Below are 23,212 nucleotides of genomic sequence, written 5' to 3'. Positions count from 1 at the left end.
CCAGTACATGTCCAGGCCCGTCTGAAGTTTGCAAGAGAGCATTTGGATGATCCAGAAGAAGATTGGGAGAATGTCATATGGTCAGATGAAACCAAAATATACCTTTTTGGTAAAAACTAAACTCGTCGTGTTTGGAGGTCAAAGAATGCTGAGTTGCATCCAAAGAACACCATACCTTCTGTGAAGCATGGGGGTGGAAACATCATGCTTTGGGGCTGTTTTTCTGTAAAGGGACCAGGACGACTGATCCATGTAAGGGAAAGAATGAATGGGGCCATGTATCGTGAGATTTTGAGTGAAATCTTTCTTCCATCAGCAAGGGCATTGAAGATGAAACATGGCTGGGTCTTTCAGCATGACAATGATCCCAAACACACCGCCCGGGCAACGAAGGAGTTGCTTCGTAAGAAGCATTTCAAGGTCCTGGAATGGCCTAGCCAGTCTCCAGATCTCAACCCCATAGAAAATCTTTGGAGGGAGTTGAAAGTCTGTGTTGCCCAGCAACAGCCCCAAAACATCACTGCTCTAGAGGAGATCTGCATGGAGGAATGGCCCAAAATACCAGCAGTAGTGTGTGAAAGCCTTGTGAAGACTTACAGAAAATGTTTGACCTCGGTCATTGCCAACAAAGGGTATATAACAAAGCATTGAGATAAACTTTTGTTATTGACCAAATACTTATTTTCCACCATAATTTGCAAATAAATTCATTACAAATCCTACAATGTGATTTTCTGGATTTTCCCCCCTCATTTTGTCTGTCATAGTTGAAGTGTACCTTATGATGAAAATTACAGGCCTCTCTCATCTTTTTAAGTGGGAGAACTTGCACAATTGGTGGCTGACTAAATACTTTTTTGCTCCACTGTACATTCAAACAGTTTTGATTTGGCAGGTGGGTATGCATGCATTTACCACACTTCCTGGAATTGAAATGGACATATAACAATAATTAACTAACATCTTACAGAGTCAGTATAATCTCCTTGAATACCACTACAATCATTGTTGGGGATTCAGGACATTTAGTGGGAAAACGGCTATCGGATTTCACTATTTACGTGACTTCAGTAAACCAAGTGACCAATGTGGCCTTAAGCATTCCACCCTGACGAGACGGACCAAGAACAATGTTTACCTTCATTCATCTACAACAACGCCCCAGAGAGAGAGAGAGTGAGAGTCTTTACCAATATAATGCCGTGCTCTTCCCTCCCTGCTGAGTAACAATATCATGTTCCACTGACTGAATCAATTCAGATGCTACATACAGAGCCAGAATGAAGGGAGGAAGGGATAAATACAGAGGGAAAGAAAGAGATAAGACAATAAACACAAGAAAAATTTGAAGAAGAGAGAGCAAGAATCATTCTGTAATAACGGGGCCAGTTGAAAAGCCAAGCACAACAGAATCATTCATTTAATTATTCACACTCATCTTTTGGCTTCAGTATCTCGCAAAACAACGACAAAACCCTTCCAAGTCAGTTTAATGCTCTTGTTCATTGTGTGGGGATGATGCTAACCCACTCCAGACAGTACTGCAGAGATAAAGTACAGTACATAGCCTAGCATGGATGCCAAACATGGAGTCGGGTCATCTCTATGGCCTTTGTTCTCCCATTAAATCAGTATCAGTGGTCCAGCCAGCCAAGAGAAGGACCATAGAGAAAACAAGACCACGATGTTGTCATGGAAATCAAGGCCAAAACACAAACAGATGTTCAGTTAGGACAGCACAGAAAATACTTTGGGCCACACGAGAATGACAAATATAATAAACAACTAGTTTATATCAACCGATCACGCAGGTCTTGAGGTGAACAGGTTTGCTTGTGGATGAGATAAGAGAACCTGATCCGATCCTGTGGTGCCCAAAGCAACAGTGTGGTTTTTGTGTAATAAATGTCTGGTTTCTGAGACAGCCATACACCCTAGCATAGTGAACTACGACCTGGATGACTGCTCTTCAAATGAGCTGATAGCTCAAAACACACTTCCTAATGGTTAACACATACAGATCTATGTGAAAATATAGCCATGTGGTCTGATCGTGATTGGCTCATGTGCATCTACTCACACTTCTTACTTCCTGTTAAATTAGCCAATCAACGGCCTGATTGAGGTCTAGCAGTACAATACTGTAGAGTTAGAGATTACTTTACTTAGATTTGTGTGTATTAGTTATCATTGTTGTGGAATTAGATTACTTGTTAGATACTGCTGCACTGTCGGAACTAAACTCAGCAAGTCCTGTCTGGTCCAGCGATGGTGGGTTTGTGCCCATAGGCGACGTTGTTGTCTGCCTGCCTTACAACAGGCCTACAAGCCCTCAGTCCAGCCTCTCTCAGCCTATTGTGGACAGTCTGAGCACTGATGGAGGGATTGTGCCTTCCTGGTGTAACCCAGGCAGATGTTGCCTTCCTGTACCTGTCCCGCAGGTGTGATGTCTGCAGTCCCATGCCTCCTTGCAGTATACACCTAAGGTGCGTTCACGCAGATGCGCAGGGACCCTGAGTCAGTAGAAAGGCCTCTTTTAGTGTCCTAAGTTTTCATAACTGTGACCTTAATTGCCTACAGTCTGTAAGCTGTTATTGTCTTAACGACCGTTCCCCAGGTGCATGTTCATTCATTATGTATGGTTCATTGAACAAGCATGGGAAACAGTGTTAAAACCCTTTACAATTAAGATCTGTGAAGTTATTTGGATTTTTACAAATTATCTTTGAAAGACAGGGTCCTGAAAAAGGGACGTTTCATTTTTTGCTGAGTTTAGAAGCACAAGCATTTCGCTACCCTCACAATAATATCTGCTAAACATGTGTATGTGACCAATAAATGTTTTATTTGCGTTAGCCAATCAATGGCCTGATTGAGGTCTTACAGTACCAGTGCCAACTATCTAACATGGCAGCTTTCATCTGAGAGCTTTAAAGCCAGTTTTATACTTTTATCCAAAGCGACTTAAAATACTGAGTGCATCAATTCTTGTGCTTTTTCATACTGGTCCCTTCTAGGTAGAGTTCCTCTGTCCAGTGTCTGTTCTTCTGCCCATCTTAATCTTTTCTTTTTATTGGCCAGTCTGAGATATGGCTTTTTCTTTGCAACTCTGTCTAGAAGGCCAGCATCCCGGAGTCGACTCTTCACTGTTGACGTTGAGACTGGTGTTTTGCGGGTACTACTTAATGAAGCTGCCAGTTGAGGACATGTGAGGTGTCTGTTTCTCAAACTAGACACTAATGTACTTGTCATCTTGCTCAGTTGTAAACCGGGGCCTCCCACTCCTGTTTCTATTCTGGTTAGAGCCAGTTTGCACTGTTCTGTGAAGGGAGTAGTACACAGCGTTGTACGAGATCTTTAATTTCTTGGCAATTTCTCACATGGAATAGCCTTCACTTCTCAGAACAAGAATAGACTGACGAGTTTCAGAAGAAAAGGTCTTTGTTTCTGGCCATTTTGAGTCTGTAATGTTGATGTTCCAGGTACTCAACTAGTCTAAAGAAGGACAGTTGTATACATCAATCAATTTGTGAAGAAACCCAGAGGACAGGAAGACAAAAAGAGAGCGAGAGACAGAGAAGAAGAGAAGAAGAAGAGAAGCCATTAAATGTGACAGATCTGTAGTAGAGTTGACTTACCATTAATGTTCATGGCTGGCAACACCACGGACATCTTGGGCCTACTTCCTTTGTTGTGGCTGGTAGCGGGAAGTAAAAGGTGATCCTGAGAACAAGGAACAATCAAAAAGGTTAAAAGGTCTAACTTAATGAAGCACACTTTGACCTTAGCGAAGACTTCAACACACCAGATCAACGGAGGTCAAACTGGAGTTCAAATCTTCGGATTAGGGTTAAAAGGTCAGAAGCATGAAGCACACCTTGACCCACACATCATATACCACCTAACATCAGACTGTATGTTTATCAGATAGCTGGCTATATAATGAAGGGTTAAAGGTCAGAAGCATGAAGCACACCTTGGCCCACACATCATATACCACATAACATCAGACTACAACTTTTTAGTAATAACCACACGGTAGTCATAGAAATGGAAAAATACACGGATGTTCATCAGACAAGACGGCTTTATAGTGAAGGTGTGAAAGGAACCCTGTGGTTGCTATTTGTTAATCAAAGGGAAAAACCCCATCGACCCACAGCTCTGTGCTGTCTGTAGCGTCTCGAAGACAGTTTGACCAAATTCAGTCCAGTCAGTCAGTGGATGAGCTACTGACTAACTGCTAACTGGAGAAAGCAACAATATCTCTCGAATGCTCCACTAAACCCTATAGTACATCTATAGTGTCATCATTTAAGTCACATTACATTTAAGTCATTTAGCAGACGCTCTTATCCAGAGCGACTTACAAATTGGTGCATTCACCTTATGACATCCAGTGGGACAGTCACTTAACAATAGTGCATCTAAAACTTAGGGGGGGTGGGGTGAGAGGGATTACTTAACCTATCCTAGGTATTCCTTAAAGAGGTGGGGTTTCAGGTGTCTCCGGAAGGTGGTGATTGACTCCGCTGTCCTGGCGTCGTGAGGGAGTTTGTTCCACCATTGGGGGGCCAGGGCAGCGAACAGTTTTGACTGGGCTGAGCGGGAGCTGTACTTCCTCAGTGGTAGGGAGGCGAGCAGGCCAGAGGTGGATGAACGCAGTGCCCTTGTTTGGGTGTAGGGCCTGATCAGAGCCTGGAGGTACTGAGGTGCCGTTCCCCTCACAGCTCCGTAGGCAAGCACCATGGTCTTGTAGCGGATGCGAGCTTCAACTGGAAGCCAGTGGAGAGAACGGAGGAGCGGGGTGACGTGAGAGAACTTGGGAAGGTTGAACACCAGACGGGCTGCGGCGTTCTGGATGAGTTGAAGGGGTTTAATGGCACAGGCAGGGAGCCCAGCCAACAGCGAGTTGCAGTAATCCAGACGGGAGATGACAAGTGCCTGGATTAGGACCTGCGCCGCTTCCTGTGTGAGGCAGGGTCGTACTCTGCGGATGTTGTAGAGCATGAACCTACAGGAACGGGCCACCGCCTTGATGTTAGTTGAGAACGACAGGGTGTTGTCCAGGATCACACCAAGGTTCTTGGCGCTCTGGGAGGAGGACACAGTGGAGTTGTCAACCGTGATGGCGAGATCATGGAACGGGCAGTCCTTCCCCGGGAGGAAGAGCAGCTCCGTCTTGCCGAGGTTCAGCTTGAGGTGGTGATCCGTCATCCACACTGATATGTCTGCCAGACATGCAGAGATGCGATTCGCCACCTGGTCATCAGAAGGGGGAAAGGAGAAGATTAATTGTGTGTCGTCTGCATAGCAATGATAAGAGAGACCATGTGAGGTTATGACAGAGCCAAGTGACTTGGTGTATAGCGAGAATAGGAGAGGGCCAAGAACAGAGCCCTGGGGGACACCAGTGGTGAGAGCGCGTGGTGAGGAGACAGATTCTCGCCACGCCACCTGGTAGGAGCGACCTGTCAGGTAGGACGCAATCCAAGCGTGGGCCGCGCCGGAGATGCCCAACTCGGAGAGGGTGGAGAGGAGGATCTGATGGTTCACAGTATCGAAGGCAGCCGATAGATCTAGAAGGATGAGAGCAGAGGAGAGAGAGTTAGCTTTAGCAGTGCGGAGCGCCTCCGTGATACAGAGGAGAGCAGTCTCAGTTGAATGACTAGTCTTGAAACCTGACTGATTTGGATCAAGAAGGTCATTCAGAGAGAGATAGCGGGAGAGCTGGCCAAGGACGGCACGTTCAAGAGTTTTGGAGAGAAAAGAAAGAAGGGATACTGGTCTGTAATTGTTGACATCGGAGGGATCGAGTGTAGGTTTTTTCAGAAGGGGTGCAACTCTCGCTCTCTTGAAGACGGAAGGGACGTAGCCAACGGTCAGAAGCATGAAGCACACCTTGGCCCACACATCATCACACTACAGGACAGTATCTCTAATGCTCCACTAAACCCTACAGTACATCTATAGTGTCATCACACTACAGGACAGCATCTCTAATGCTCCACTAAACCCTACAGTACATCTATAGTGTCATCACACTACAGGACAGTATCTCTAATGCTCCACTAAACCCTACAGTACATCTATAGTGTCATCACACTACAGGACAGTATCTCTAATGCTCCACTAAACCCTACAGTACATCTATAGTGTGATCACACTACAGGACAGTATCTCTAATGCTCCACTAAACCCTACAGTACATCTAGTGTCATCACACTACAGGACAGTATCTCTAATGCTCCACTAAACCCTACAGTACATCTATAGTGTCATCACACTACAGGACAGTATCTCTAATGCTCCACTAAACCCTACAGTACATCTATAGTGTCATCACACTACAGGACAGTATCTCTAATGCTCCACTAAACCCTACAGTACATCTATAGTGTCATCACACTACAGGACAGTATCTCTAATGCTCCACTAAACCCTACAGTACATCTATAGTGTCATCACACTACAGGACAGTATCTCTAATGCTCCACTAAACCCTACAGTACATCTATAGTGTCATCACACTACAGGACAGTATCTCTAATGCTCCACTAAACCCTACAGTACATCTATAGTGTCATCACACTACAGGACAGTATCTCTAATGCTCCACTAAACCCTACAGTACATCTATAGTGTCATCACACTACAGGACAGTATCTCTAATGCTCCACTAAACCCTACAGTACATCTATAGTGTCATCACACTACAGGACAGTGAGGCACCAGTACAGACAATCCAAACATAATCCAGAGTTTACAGTGAGGCACCAGTACAGACAATCCAAACATAATCCAGAGTTTACAGTGAGGCACCAGTACAGACAATCCAATCATAATCCAGAGTTTACAGTGAGGCACCAGTACAGACAATCCAAACATAATCCAGAGTTTACAGTGAGGCACCAGTACAGACAATCCAATCATAATCCAGAGTTTACAGTGAGGCACCAGTACAGACAATCCAATCATAATCCAGAGTTTACAGTGAGGCACCAGTACAGACAATCCAATCATAATCCAGAGTTTACAGTGAGGCACCAGTACAGACAATCCAATCATAATCCAGAGTTTACAGTGAGGCACCAGTACAGACAATCCAATCATAATCCAGAGTTTACAGTGAGGCACCAGTACAGACAATCCAATCATAATCCAGAGTTTACAGTGAGGCACCAGTACAGACAATCCAATCATAATCCAGAGTTTACAGTGAGGCACCAGTACAGACAATCCAATCATAATCCAGAGTTTACAGTGAGGCACCAGTACAGACAATCCAATCATAATCCAGAGTTTACAGTGAGGCACCAGTACAGACAATCCAATCATAATCCAGAGTTTACAGTGAGGCACCAGTACAGACAATCCAATCATAATCCAGAGTTTACAGTGAGGCACCAGTATAGACAATCCAATCATAATCCAGAGTTTACAGTGAGGCACCAGTACAGACAATCCAATCATAATCCAGAGTTTACAGTGAGTTCAGGAAGTCACAGCTGAAGGTCACAAGCAACAGGAAAGCATCTCACATCTCTGGTCATAAACATGCTAATCACAAGTCAGATGGCTACCATATGGGATAGTCTCTGTCAACGGTCTCTCTCCCCACCGTGGCTTCAATAAGTAGTTAAATACTTCAGAGGTGAAATAACCTCACCAAAACTCTTCATATTAATGTATGGCTCTGCCTTTAGATGTTTAAGGAGATTAACAACCCTTGGTCTCTGAGACAATTACATAAAGGCAAGGATTATAACCCGAACATGGTATCCATCTTGAAATGACAACTGAAAATGTGGAACTCAATTTGTAATAAATGAGACAGCAAACACAGAGAGAGCACCATCGCCCTTTATGGTTGTGAGGGCTGGGGTTCGCTCACCAACCAAGAATTCACAAAATGGGACAAACGCCAAATTGAGATTCTGCAAAAGTATCCTCTGTGTACAAGGCAAAACACCAGATAATGCATGCAGAGCAGAACTAGGCCGATGCCCGCTAATTGTCGTCACCTACGGAGAGATGAACCTGGAGAAGAGTCCCGAAGCAAACTGGTCCTGGGGCTATGTTCACAAACAGACCCTACAGAGCCCCAGGACAGCAACACAATTAGACACAAACAAATCATGAGAAAACTAAGATATTAACTTGACACATTGGAAATAATCTTTATAAAACAGAGCAAACTAGGGTGCTATCTGGCCCTAGAGAGTACACAGTGGCAGAATACCTGAATACTGTAGGCAGACCTGGCTCTCAAGAGAAGACAGGCTATGTGCACACTGCCAACAAAATGAGGTGGAAACTGAGCTGCACTTCCTAACCTCCTGCCAAATGTATGACCATATTAGACATAAATTTCCCTCAGATTACACACAACCACAAATAATTTGAAAACAAACCCAATTTTGATAAACTCCCATGTATATTTGGTGAAATACCACAGTGTGCAATCACAGCAGCAAGATGTGTGACCTGTTGCCACAAGAAAAGGGCAACCAGTGAAGAACAAACACCATTACAAGTACAACCCACATACAGTTGAAGTTGGAAGTTTACAAACACTAAGATTGGAGTCATTAAAACTCGTTTTTCAACCACTCCACACATTTCTTGTTAACAAACTATAGTTTTGGCAAGTCGGTTAGGACATCTACTTTGTGCATGACATGTACTTTTTCAAACAACAGATTGTTTCACTTATAATTCACTGTATCACAATTCCAGTGGGTCAGAAGTTTAAGTTGACTGTGCCTTTAAACAGTTTGGAAAATTACAGAAAATTATGTCATGGCTTCAGAAGCTTCTGATAGGCTAGTTGACATAATTTGAGTCAAATGGAGGTGTACCTGTGGATATATTTCAAGGCCGACCTTCAAACTCAGTGCCTCTTTGCTTGACATCATGGGAAAATCAAAAGAAATCAGCCAAGAACTCAGAAAAAAAATTGTAGACCTCCACAAGTCTGGTTCATCCTTGGGAGCAACTTACAAACGGCTGAAGGTACCACGTTCATCTGTACAAACAATAGTACGCAAGTATAAAACACAGTGGGACCGTCATACCGCTCAGGAAGGAGACGCGTTCTGTATCCTAGAGATGAACGTACTTTGGTGTAAAAAGTGCAAATCAATCCCAGAACAACAGCAAAGGACCTTGTGAAGATGCTGGTGGAAACAGGTACAAAAGCATCTATATTCACAGTAAAACGAGTCCTATATCGACATAACCTGAAAGGCCGCTCAGCAAGGAAGAAACCTCTGCTCCAAAACCGCAATAAAAAAAGCCAGACTACGGTTTGCAACTGCACATGGGGACAAAGATCGTACTTTTTGGAGAAATGTCCTCTGGTCTGATGAAACAAAAATAGAACTGTTTGGCCATAATGACCATCGTTATGTTTGGAGGAAAAAGGGGGAGGCTTGCAAGCCGAAGAACACCATCCCAACTGTGAAGCACGGGGGTGGCAGCATCATGTTGTGGGGGTGCTTTGCTGCATTAGCGATTGGTGCACTTCACAAAATACATGGCATCATGAGAAATAAGGTGAATGCACCAATTTGTAAGTCGCTCTGGATAAGAGCGTCTGCTAAATGAATTAAATGTAATGTAAATGTAAAGGACAATTATGAGGATATATTGAAGCAACATCTCAAGACATCAGTCAGGAAGTGAAAGCTTGGTCGCAAATGGGTCTTCCAAATGGACAGTGGCCACAAGCATACTTCCAAAGTTGTGGCAAAATGGCTTAAGGACAACAAAGTCAAGGTATTGGAATGGCCATCACAAAGCCCTGACCTCAATCCTATAGAGGATTTGTGGGCAAAACTGAAAAAGTGTGTGCGAGCAAGGAGGCCTACAAACCTGACTCAGTTACACCAGCTCTGTCAGGAGGAATGGGACAAAATTCACCTAACTTACTGAGGGAAGCTTGTGGAAGGCTACCCGAAACGTTTGACCCAAGTTAAACAATTGAAAGGCAATGCTATCAAATAATAATTGAGTGTATGTAAACTTCTGACCCACTGGGAATGTGATGAAAGAAATAATTCTCTACTATTATTCTGACATTTCACATTCTTAAAATAAAGTGGTGATCCTAACTGACCTAAAACCGGGAATCTTTACTAGCATTAAATGTCAGGAATTGTGAAAAACTGAGTTTAAATGTATTTGGCTAAGGTGTATGTAAACTTCCGACTTCAACTACCTTCTCTGCTATGCAATCTGGTTGCAGAGCTGGTCATGGGTGCACCTCAGCCACGCTCAAGGTCCTAAACGATATCTTAACCGCCATCGATAAGAAACATTACTGTGCAGCCGTATTAATTGATCTGGCCAAGGCTTTCGATTCTGTCAACCACCACATCCTCATCGGCAGACTCGACAGCCTTGGTTTCTCAAATGATTGCCTCGCCTGGTTCACCAACTACTTCTCTGATAGAGTTCAGTGTGTCAAATCGGAGGGTCTGCTGTCCGGACCTCTGGCAGTCTCTATGGAGGTGCCACAGGGTTCAATTCTTGGACCGACTCTCTTCTCTGTATACATCAATGAGGTCGCTCTTGCTGCTGGTGAGTCCCTGATCCACCTCTACGCAGACGACACCATTCTGTATACTTCCGGCCCTTCTTTGGACACTGTGTTAACAACCCTCCAGGCAAGCTTCAATGCCATACAACTCTCCTTCCGTGGCCTCCAATTGCTCTTAAATACAAGTAAAACTAAATCCATGCTCTTCAACCGATCGCTACCTGCACCTACCCGCCTGTCCAACTTCACTACTCTGGACGGCTCTGACTTAGAATACGTGGACAACTACAAATACTTAGGTGTCTGGTTAGACTGTAAACTCTCCTTCCAGACCCATATCAAACATCTCCAATCCAAAGTTAAATCTAGAATTGGCTTCCTATTTCGCAACAAAGCCTCCTTCACTCATGCTGCCAAACATACCCTTGTAAAACTGACCATCCTACCAATCCTCGACTTTGGCGATGTCATTTACAAAATAGCCTCCAATACCCTACTCAACAAATTGGATGCAGTCTATCACAGTGCAATCCGTTTTGTCACCAAAGCCCCATATACTACCCACCATTGCGACCTGTATGCTCTCGTTGGCTGGCCCTCGCTTCATACTCGTCGCCAAACCCACTGGCTCCATGTCATCTACAAGACCCTGCTAGGTAAAGTCCCCCCTCATCTCAGCTCGCTGGTCACCATAGCATCTCCCACCTGTAGCACACGCTCCAGCAGGTATATCTCTCTGGTCACCCCCAAAACCAATTCTTTCTTTGGCCGTCTCTCCTTCCAGTTCTCTGCTGCCAGTGACTGGAACGAACTGCAAAAATCTCTGAAACTGGAAACACTTATCTCCCTCACTAGCTTTAAGCACCAACTGTCAGACCACCTGTACATAGCCCACCTATAATTTAGCCCAAACAACTACCTCTTTCCCAACTGTATTTAATTAATTTATTTATTTTGCTCCTTTGCACCCCATTATTTTTATGTCTACTTTGCACATTCTTCCATTGCAAAACTACCATTCCAGTGTTTTACTTGCTATATTGTATTTACTTTGCCACCATGGCCTTTTTTGCCTTTACCTCCCTTCTCACCTCATTTGCTCACATTGTATATAGACTTGTTTATACTGTATTATTGACTGTATGTTTGTTTTACTCCATGTGTAACTCTGTGTCGTTGTATCTGTCGAACTGCTTTGCTTTATCTTGGCCAGGTCGCAATTGTAAATGAGAACTTGTTCTCAACTTACCTACCTGGTTAAATAAAGGTGAAATAAAAAATATAAAAAATTATTACTTGTGAATGATGCCCAGATTGTGTGCAGTAAGGCAAGAAGCACATTAAACCGCTTTAAATCTTGTCTGCTAAATGAACTAGCGTAGCCAACAGCCATATGGCATAGCAAGATCTGGGCCTAACATTAGGACAATTCAGAGTATTCTGTTCTTCTGAAATACATTTTCTTCATATCATGTTTCTTTAGACCTGTCTAAAATAAATCATGGATTAGAGAGAGAGAGAAAGACAGAGAGAGATAACTAAAATAGAAAGACCTAGAGAGAGATAGAGAAAGAAGTGGTTCTCATCTAGATGAAATGACATGATTGTTTAGATAGAGACATGCGTAGCTGACATGTGTGACCCAGCCGGTCTCTCTTGAGAATGCCTACATATTGTGCCACCACTTCTGTCACTATCAACCTGCTCTGCACAAGGCCTACATGGTTCAAACCTGGCATCACATAAACTCAGGGCCTTAGATTCAATGAAGAGAACTCTTTCATCTCTCCCTCTCTCTCTCCCTCCCCCTCTCTCCCTCCCTCTCTCTCTCTCCCTCTCTCTCCCTCTCTCTCTCTCTCTCTCTCTCTCCCTCCCTCCCTCTCTCCCCCCTCCCCGTGCTTAATGGCTGTTGTTGTTTCCCTCTGACTTTTTACTTAACTCCAGATAGCCCCCTTTAATTCGTCTATAGTTCTGCAGCTCTGGGGGTTTATTCTTGCACCAACACTGACAACATTTTGGCAAAATGGTTGATCACTACAAAATGGTTGATCACTACAAAATGGTTGATCACTACAAAATGGTTGATCACTACAAAATGGTTGATAACTACAAAGAATGAAAAGCTCGAGAGAATGAACAGGGTCTGTATCCACAACGTCAGAGTTCGGCTTTTGAGCTAAACCGTATGCGGTGTGTATATGGGTATAAGGGTATATGCAACAGTTTGGGCCGCTTGGCTAATGGTGAACTAATTTGCCAGAATTTTACGTAATTATGACATAACGTTGAAGGTTGTGCAATGTAACAGGAATATTTAGACTTATGGATGCCACCCATTAGATAAAATACGGAACGGTTCCGTCTTTCACTGAAAGAATAAATGTCTTGTTTTCAAGATGATAGTTTCCGGATTCAACCATATTAATGACCTAAGGCTCGCATTTCTGTGTGTTATTATGTTATAATTAAGTCTATGATTTAATAGAGCAGTCTGACTGAGCGATGGTGGGCACCAGCAGGCTCATAAGCATTCATTCAAACAGCACTTTCGTGCGTTTTGCCAGCAGCTCTGCTGTTTATGACTTCAAGCCTATCAACTAGAGATTAGGCTGGTGAGATTAGGCTGGTGTAACGATGTGTGATGTGAAATGGCTAGCTAGTTAGCAGGGTGCGCGCTATTAGCATTTCAAACATCACTAGCTCTGAGACTTCGAGTAGTTGTTCCCCTTGCTCTGCATGGGTAACGCTGCTTCAAAATATCTCTGGATGAGTTATCTGTAGAGCTGCCATTTTGTCCCTGTGCTTCCTGCTAGCGTTTTTTAACCGCCTCCTCCGTTCTTCTCCCCGATGCCCCGTGTACACATGCTGCTCTTCCTTCAGACAAGCATGCAACGCAACATTTTCTCTCATTCGCTTTCACCTGTAAATGTCCACACTCACTGAAAATGACTTTCGGTAGCTACCAGCTATGCGTGCACAACTTTATAAGCTGGTATTTGCTTTGTCTTTCTAATTAGTTTATATTACTTTTCACTCGTAGCATTCAGCTAACAACGTCTATCTGATTTCGCTATAATTTTTTTGAAAATGTTGCTACTATTCTGGTAATAGGGGCCCAATGGGGTTCTCTTGCGTTTTTAGCGCCCCCTTGTGTACTAAGACGGTAATACCCTAAATCCCGGGATGAGAGAAGGACAATATGACGATATGAAAATATGGATACCGCCAAAGCATAGTGAGAGGGGCTAATCTTATTCATTATGATCTAAAAGGCAAAACTGATCCCAGATCAGCACTCTTACTCAGAGCTTTGTGGATATGGGCCCAGGTCTACGTTACAGTTATATCATTATAGAAAATCAGACTAAGTTGAGCAACTGGACTCCAGTCCTGCTGCTCTTCTCAGAGCCCTTCCTGCTGCAGAGGCTGCCTGCCAATCTGACATGGCTGCTGCTACCATGGCGACGGTCAGAGCAGGTTGCTGGAACGTTGCTGGACGCCGGTCTCAGGAACCGCTGACCTCAGCTCACACTTCCATAAAGCCAGTAAAGCCACAGGTACAGCATACTGAGATGATGGTGACCGCGGCATGTTCGCAAAATGACCTAAACATGACTGGGTTTTGTCCAGATCTATTCTTTCCGTCACCGCAGTCTCATTTCACACTGCCACAAAACCACAGGTAACGTAAAGCTATACATTTTTATTTTACCTTTATTTAAACTAGGCAAGTCAGTTAAGAACAAATTCTTATTTTCAATGACGGCCTAGGAACAGTGGGTTGCAGCCTGTTCAGGGGCAGAACGACAGATTTGTACCTTGTCAGCTCGGGGATTTGAACTTGCAACCTTTCGGTTATTAGTCCAACACTCTAACCACTAGGCTACCCTGCCGCCTCTACACTCTAACCACTAGGCTACCCTGCCGCCTCTACACTCTAACCACTAGGCTACCCTGCCGCCTCTACACTCTAACCACTAGGCTACCCTGCCGCCTCTACACTCTAACCACTAGGCTACCCTGCCGCCTCTACACTCTAACCACTAGGCTACCCTGCCGCCTCTACACTCTAACCACTAGGCTACCCTGCCGCCTCTACACTCTAACCACTAGGCTACCCTGCCGCCTCTACACTCTAACCACTAGGCTACCCTGCCGCCTCTACACTCTAACCACTAGGCTACCCTGCCGCCTCTACACTCTAACCACTAGGCTACCCTAAATGTGTCAGCTCTGAACGTCACAGTCCACACGGTCAGAGTGGATACAGGGTGCAGAGACGGACCACTGTCACAGCAGACTACAGTACAGGAAGGCAAGAATTAGTGCCTCTCGTTAGTCTGCTATAGAAAATGTTGGATTTAAAACAAATCTCAAATGAAATCCAGAGCTTTGGCAGACTTTACAGTCACATCACCATCACACGAAGGGGAACAAAAACAAAAGCCACACCCCCTCTCAGGGAAACACCCTGCTGAAACCCAGGAAACACCCTTCTGAAACCCAGGAAACACCCTGCTGAAACCCAGGAAACAAAACACAAGCAAATAACAAAGCAGCAGAGCTAATAAAGGACTGTAAAAAATGTAAACGATCACCGTGGACAACGGGGTGACAAGCTGTGAGCTCTGCACGTTACAGAGCTAGAGGAGTTCCCTTCCTCTCTCCTTTAGCGGTCTCTCCATCCCTCCATCTTTCTCCATTTCAGACTCCCTCCGTCAATCTCTACCGTCATCACCTCTCTCATAAAATCATTACAGAATTGATCCCTTTTAAGCCTCTCGTGATGCCGTTGACAATGGTGGAAAAATCAGCCATTAACTATACCAATATAAAGACTTCTAATACACCTTTTCCCTCAGAGACCATGAGGAATATGGCTGTGTCTCAACAGAGATCACGGAGGAAGAGACATCCAATATGGCTGTGTCTCAACAGAGATCATGGAGGAAGAGACATCCAATATGGCTGTGTGTCAACAGAGATCATGGAGGAAGAGACATCCAATATGGCTGTGTCTCAACAGAGATCACGGAGGAAGAGACATCCAATATGGCTGTGTCTCAACAGAGATCATGGAGGAAGAGACATCCAATATGGCTGTGTGTCAACAGAGATCACGGAGGAAGAGACATCCAATATGGCTGTGTCTCAACAGAGATCACGGAGGAAGAGACATCCAATATGGCTGTGTCTCAACAGAGATCATGGAGGAAGAGACATCCAATATGGCTGTGTGTCAACAGAGATCATGGAGGAAGAGACATCCAATATGGCTGTGTGTCAACAGAGATCATGGAGGAAGAGACACCCAATATGGCTGTGTGTCAACAGAGATCATGGAAGAAGAGACATCCAATATGGCTGTGTGTCAACAGAGATCATGGAGGAAGAGACATCCAATATGGCTGTGTCTCAGAGATCAAGTATGGTTTAAAGTCTTAAGACTATTGACGAGTGAGCACTGAGGTCAAAGGTTAGAGGTCTTTCCCTGGCCAGACTACGCTGTCCAGTCCAGCTCAGTTCCTTCTCTAACCAGATAGATTGGCACTTGACCTTCAGATTATTATTATTATTATTTTTTTTACAAATCAGGGCTTGATTCAATCCGTGGCGTAGAAAATCTGCTTTGTAGTAGCGCAGTTTAAATTTAAAGGTATTTTTAGATTGTGCCGACATATGCAGCGTTTACCGTGAACGCAGTCTGAGCAAACTCTGAAACATTGCCTTTAAATGTCAATCGTGCAATAATGCTGATCTTCTGTCCTACTGATTGAATCAAGCCCTTAACTTATATTTAAAAGGGGAGTCTCACTGAGGTCAGAAGACCTCCTTCCCATCAACAACATGTGATGACCAAAGAGAACACAACTGTCGTCATGGTTTCTGTCGTCGCCATGTCAACAATTCCTCAACGGGGGTTTGTTTGTGATTTCCTTTGTGACAAGAGTTCACGACATGACCCCTGACCTTGGCAGTCATTGGATGCCTGCCAAAGCCTGAGGGACACTGAATAATAACGTCTGCACAGTAAGAAGTAACTTACTTATTATTAGTATTAGTGTCATTATTATTGTTGTGATTATTACTCCAAATAGTAGTGGTACGAGGTGATGGTGGTGGTAGTGGTGGTAGTAGCAGTAGTAGTAGTAGTAATGATGATGGTGGTGGTAGTAGCAGTAGTAGTAGTAGTAATGATGATGGTGGTGGTGGTAGTATTAGTAGTAGTAGTAATGATGGTGGTGGTGGTAGTAGTAGTAATGATGATGGTGGTGGTGGTAGTATTAGTAGTAGTAATGATGATGGTGGTGGTGGTAGTAGTAGTAATGATGATGGTGGTGCTGGTAGTATTAGTAGTAGTAATGATGATGGTGGTGGTGGTAGTATTAGTAGTAGTAATGATGATGGTGGTGGTGGTAGTATTAGTAGTAGTAATGATGATGGTGGTGGTGGTAGTATTAGTAGTAGTAATGATGATGATGGTGGTGGTGGTAGTATTAGTAATGATGATGGTGGTGGTAGTATTAGTAGTAGTAGTAATGATGATGATGGTGGTGGTGGTAGTATTAGTAGTAGTAGTAATGATGATGATGGTGGTGGTGGTAGTATTAGTAGTAGTAGTAATGATGGTGGTGGTGGTGGTAGTATTAGTAGTAGTAATGATGATGGTGGTGGTGGTAGTAGTAGTAATGATGATGGTGGTGGTGGTGGTAGTATTAGTAGTAGTAATGATGGTGGTGGTGGTGGTGGTAGTATTAGTAGTAGTAATGATGATGGTGGTGGTGGTAGTAGTAGTAATGATGATGGTGGTGGTGGTAGTAGTAGTAATGATGATGGTGGTGGTGGTAGTAGTAGTAATGATGATGGTGGTGGTGGTAGTAGTAGTAATGATGATGGTGGTGGTGGTAGTAGTAGTAATGATGATGGTGGTGGTGGTAGTAGTAGTAATGATGATGGTGGTGGTGGTAGTAGTAGTAATGATGATGGTGGTGGTGGTAGTAGTAGTAATGATGATGGTGGTGGTGGTAGTAGTAGTAATGATGATGGTGGTGGTGGTAGTAGTAATGATGATGGTGGTGGTGGTAGTAGTAATGATGATGGTGGTGGTGGTAGTAGTAGTGATTATGATGGTGGTGGTGGTAGTAGTAGTAGTGATTATGATGGTGGTGATGGTAGTAGTAGTGATTATGATGGTGGTGGTGGTAGTAGTAGTAGTGATTATGATGGTAGTAGTAGTGATGATGATGGTAGTAGTAGTGATGATGATGGTAGTAGTAGTGATGATGATGGTAGTAGTAGTGATGATGATGGTAGTAGTGATGATGATGATGATGGTAGTAGTAGTAGTAGTGATGATGATGGTAGTAGTAGTAGTAGTAGTAATGATGGTGGTGGTAGTATTAGTAGTAGTAGTAATGATGGTGGTGGTGGTAGTATTAGTAGTAATGATGATGGTGGTGGTGGTAGTAGTAGTAATGATGATGGTGGTGGTGGTAGTAGTAGTAATGATGATGATGGTGGTGGTGGTAGTATTAGTAGTAGTAATGATGATGGTGGTGGTGGTATTAGTAGTAATGATGATGGTGGTGGTGGTAGTAGTAGTAATGATGATGGTGGTGGTGGTAGTAGTAGTAATGATGATGGTGGTGGTGGTGGTAGTAGTAATGATGATGGTGGTGGTGGTGGTAGTAGTAATGATGATGATGGTGGTGGTGGTAGTATTAGTAGTAGTAATGATGATGGTGGTAGTAGTAGTAATGATGATGGTGGTGGTGGTAGTAGTAGTAATGATGATGGTGGTGGTGGTAGTAGTAGTAATGATGATGGTGGTGGTGGTAGTAGTAGTAATGATGATGGTGGTGGTGGTATTAGTAGTAATGATGATGGTGGTGGTAGTATTAGTAGTAGTAATGATGATGGTGGTAGTGGTAGTATTAGTAGTAGTAATGATGATGGTGGTGGTGGTAGTATTAGTAGTAGTAATGATGATGGTGGTGGTGGTAGTATTAGTAGTAGTAATGATGATGGTGGTGGTGGTAGTATTAGTAGTAGTAATGATGATGGTGGTGGTGGTAGTATTAGTAGTAGTAATGATGATGGTGGTGGTGGTAGTATTAGTAGTAGTAATGATGATGGTGGTGGTGGTAGTAGTAATGATGATGGTGGTGGTGGTAGTAGTAATGATGATGGTGGTGGTGGTAGTAGTAGTGATGATGGTGGTGGTGGTAGTAGTAGTGATGATGGTGGTGGTGGTAGTAGTAGTGATGATGGTGGTGGTGGTAGTAGTAGTGATTATGATGGTGGTGGTGGTAGTAGTAGAAGTGATTATGATGGTGGTGGTGGTAGTAGTAGAAGTGATTATGATGGTAGTAGTAGTAGTAGTAATGATGATGGTGGTGGTGGTAGTAGTAGTGATTATGATGGTGGTGGTGGTAGTAGTAGTGATTATGATGGTGGTGGTGGTAGTAGTAGTAGTGATTATGATGGTAGTAGTAGTAGTACTAGTGATGATGGTAGTAGTAGTAGTAGTAGTGATGATGATGGTAGTAGTAGTAGTAATGATGATGGTGGTGGTGGTAGTAGTAGTGATTATGATGGTGGTGGTGGTAGTAGTAGTGATTATGATGGTGGTGGTGGTGGTAGTATTAGTAGTGATTGTGATGGTAGTAGTAGTAGTAGTAGTAGTAGTGATGATGATGGTAGTAGTAGTAGTAGTAGTGATGATGATGGTAGTAGTAGTGATGATGATGGTAGTAGTAGTGATGATGATGGTAGTAGTGATGATGATGGTAGTAGTAGTAGTGATGATGATGATGATGATGATGGTAGTAGTAGTAGTAGTAGTGATGATGATGGTAGTAGTAGTAGTAGTAGTAGTGATGATGGTAGTAGTAGTAGTAGTGATGATGATGGTAGTAGTAGTAGTAGTAGTGATGATGGTAGTAGTAGTAGTAGTAGTAGTGATGATGATGATGGTAGTAGTAGTAGTAGTAGTGATGATGATGATGATGGTAGTAGTAGAAGTGATGATGATGATGGTAGTAGTAGAAGTGATGATGATGATGGTAGTAGTAGTAGTAGTAGTGATGATGATGGTAGTAGTAGTAGTAGTGATGATGATGGTAGTAGTAGTGATGATGGTAGTAGTAGTAGTAGTGATGATGGTAGTAGTAGTAGTAGTAGTAGTAGTAGTAGTAGTAATGATGATGGTAGTAGTAGTAGTAGTAGTAGTAGTAGTAGTAATGATGGTAGTAGTGGTAGTAGTAGTAGTAGTGATGATGATGATGGTGGTGGTAGTAGTAGTAGTAGTAGTGGTAGTAGTAGTGGTAGTAGTAGTAGTAGTAGTGATGACGATGGTAGTAGTAGTAGTGATGATGATGGTGGTGGTAGTAGTGATGATGATGGTGGTGGTAGTAGTGATGATGATGGTGGTGGTAGTAGTGATGATGATGGTGGTGGTAGTAGTAGTGATGATGATGGTGGTGGTAGTAGTAGTGATGATGATGATGATGGTGGTAGTAGTAGTGATGATGATGATGGTGGTAGTAGTAGTGATGATGATGATGGTGGTAGTAGTAGTAGTAGTGTAGTAGTAGTAGTAGTAGTAGTAGTAGTGATGATGATGGTGGTGGTAGTAGTAGTAGTGTTTATGATGGTGGTGATGGTAGTAGTAGTAGTGATTATGATGGTAGTAGTAGTAGTAGTGATGATGATGGTAGTAGTAGTAGTAATGATGATGGTGGTGGTGGTAGTAGTAGTGATTATGATGGTGGTGGTGGTAGTAGTAGTGATTATAATGATGATGGTGGTGGTGGTAGTAATAGTGATTATGATGGTGGTGGTGGTAGTAGTAGTGATTATGATGGTGGTGGTGGTGGTGGTAGTAGTAGTGATTATGATGGTGGTGGTGGTAGTAGTAGTAGTAGTGATTGTGATGGTAGTAGTAGTAGTAGTAGTGATGATGGTAGTAGTAGTAGTAGTAGTGATGATGATGGTAGTAGTAGTAGTAGTGATGATGATGGTAGTAGTAGTAGTAGTAGTGATGATGGTAGTAGTAGTAGTAGTAGTAGTGATGATGATGATGGTAGTAGTAGAAATGATGATGATGATGATGATGGTAGTAGTAGTAGTAGTAGTAGTGATGATGATGATGGTAGTAGTAGAAGTGATGATGATGATGGTAGTAGTAGAAGTGATGATGATGATGGTAGTAGTAGTAGTAGTAGTGATGATGATGGTAGTAGTAGTAGTAGTGATGATGATGGTAGTAGTAGTGATGATGGTAGTAGTAGTAGTAGTAGTAGTAGTAGTAGTAGTAGTAGTAGTGATGATGATGGTAGTAGTAGTAGTAGTAGTAGTAGTAGTAGTAATGATGGTAGTAGTGGTAGTAGTAGTAGTAGTGATGATGATGATGGTGGTGGTAGTAGTAGTAGTAGTGGTAGTAGTAGTGGTAGTAGTAGTAGTAGTAGTGATGACGATGGTAGTAGTAGTAGTGATGATGATGGTGGTGGTAGTAGTGATGATGATGGTGGTGGTAGTAGTGATGATGATGGTGGTGGTAGTAGTGATGATGATGGTGGTGGTAGTAGTAGTGATGATGATGGTGGTGGTAGTAGTAGTGATGATGATGATGATGGTGGTAGTAGTAGTGATGATGATGATGGTGGTAGTAGTAGTGATGATGATGATGGTGGTAGTAGTAGTAGTAGTGGTAGTAGTAGTAGTAGTAGTAGTAGTAGTGATGATGATGGTGGTGGTAGTAGTAGTAGTGTTTATGATGGTGGTGGTGGTAGTAGTAGTAGTGATTATGATGGTAGTAGTAGTAGTAGTGATGATGATGGTAGTAGTAGTAGTAATGATGATGGTGGTGGTGGTAGTAGTAGTGATTATGATGGTGGTGGTGGTAGTAGTAGTGATTATAATGATGATGGTGGTGGTGGTAGTAGTAGTGATTATGATGGTGGTGGTGGTAGTAGTAGTGATTATGATGGTGGTGGTGGTGGTGGTAGTAGTAGTGATTATGATGGTGGTGGTGGTAGTAGTAGTAGTAGTGATTGTGATGGTAGTAGTAGTAGTAGTAGTGATGATGGTAGTAGTAGTAGTAGTAGTGATGATGATGGTAGTAGTAGTAGTAGTGATGATGATGGTAGTAGTAGTAGTAGTAGTGATGATGATGGTAGTAGTAGTAGTAGTAGTGATGATGATGGTAGTAGTAGTGATGATGATGGTAGTAGTAGTGATGATGATGGTAGTGGTAGTGATGATGATGGTAGTAGTAGTGATGATGATGGTGGTAGTAGTAGTGATGATGGTGGTAGTAGTAGTAGTAGTAGTAGTGATGATGATGGTAGTAGTAGTAGTGATGATGATGATGATGATGATGATAGTAGTAGTAGTAGTAGTGATGATGGTAGTAGTAGTAGTAGTAGTAGTAATGATGATGGTAGTAGTAGTAGTAGTGATGATGATGGTAGTAGTAGTAGTAGTAGTAGTGATGATGATGATGGTAGTAGTAGTAGTAGTGATGATGATGATGGTAGTAGTAGAAGTGATGATGATGATGGTAGTAGTAGTAGTAGTAGTGATGATGATGGTAGTAGTAGTAGTGATGATGATGGTAGTAGTAGTAGTGATGATGATGGTAGTAGTAGTAGTGATGATGATGGTAGTAGTAGTGATGATGGTAGTAGTAGTGATGATGGTAGTAGTAGTGATGATGGTAGTAGTAGTAGTAGTAGTAGTAGTAGTAGTGATGATGATGGTAGTAGTAGTAGTAGTAGTAATGATGGTAGTAGTGGTAGTAGTAGTAGTAGTGATGATGATGATGGTGGTGGTAGTAGTAGTAGTAGTGGTAGTAGTAGTAGTAGTAGTAGTGATGACGATGGTAGTAGTAGTAGTGATGATGATGGTGGTGGTAGTAGTAGTGATGATGATGGTGGTGGTAGTAGTGATGATGATGGTGGTGGTAGTAGTGATGATGATGGTGGTGGTAGTAGTAGTGATGATGATGGTGGTGGTAGTAGTAGTGATGATGATGGTGGTGGTAGTAGTAGTGATGATGATGATGATGGTGGTAGTAGTAGTGATGATGATGGTGGTAGTAGTAGTAGTAGTGGTAGTAGTAGTAGTGATGATGATGGTGGTGGTAGTAGTAGTAGTGATGATGATGGTGGTAGTAGTAGTGATGATGGTGGTAGTAGTAGTGATGATGGTGGTAGTAGTAGTGATGATGGTGGTAGTAGTAGTGATGATGGTGGTAGTAGTAGTGATGATGGTGGTAGTAGTAGTGATGATGGTGGTAGTAGTAGTGATGATGGTGGTAGTAGTAGTGATGATGGTGGTAGTAGTAGTAGTAGTAGTAGAAGTAGTGATGATGATGGTGGTAGTAGTAGTAGTAGTAATGATGGTGGTAGTAGTAGTAGTAGTAGTAGTAGTAGTAGTGATGATGGTGGTAGTGTAAGTCGCTCTGGATAAGAGCGTCTGCTAAATGACTTACATGTAATGTAAATGTAGTAGTAGTGATGATGGTGGTAGTAGTAGTAGTGATGGTGGTAGTAGTAGTAGTAGTAGTAATGATGATGGTGGTGGTAGTGGTGGTAGTAGTAGTAATGATGATGGTGGGAGTGGAGGTAGTAGTAGTAATGATGATGGTGGTAGTGGTGGGAGTAG

At 43.0% G+C, this 23,212-nt stretch overlaps 1 protein-coding gene across 1 annotated transcript in view; it reads right to left on the bottom strand.

The window, feature by feature from the left end:
- atf6 (activating transcription factor 6) overlaps positions 1–23,212 on the bottom strand; it is a 133,868-nt gene that overhangs the window by 10,439 nt on the left and 100,217 nt on the right. The window contains exon 16 of the mRNA XM_046299824.1: positions 3,639–3,723. Coding sequence (XP_046155780.1) covers positions 3,639–3,723 — 85 coding nt within the window. The remainder of the gene's footprint in view (positions 1–3,638; positions 3,724–23,212) is intronic.

This window comes from Oncorhynchus gorbuscha, linkage group LG15 (assembly GCF_021184085.1).
Source record: "Oncorhynchus gorbuscha isolate QuinsamMale2020 ecotype Even-year linkage group LG15, OgorEven_v1.0, whole genome shotgun sequence".
NCBI classification, from domain to species: Eukaryota; Metazoa; Chordata; class Actinopteri; order Salmoniformes; family Salmonidae; genus Oncorhynchus; species Oncorhynchus gorbuscha.
This window is presented reverse-complemented; position numbering and strand designations above follow the sequence as displayed.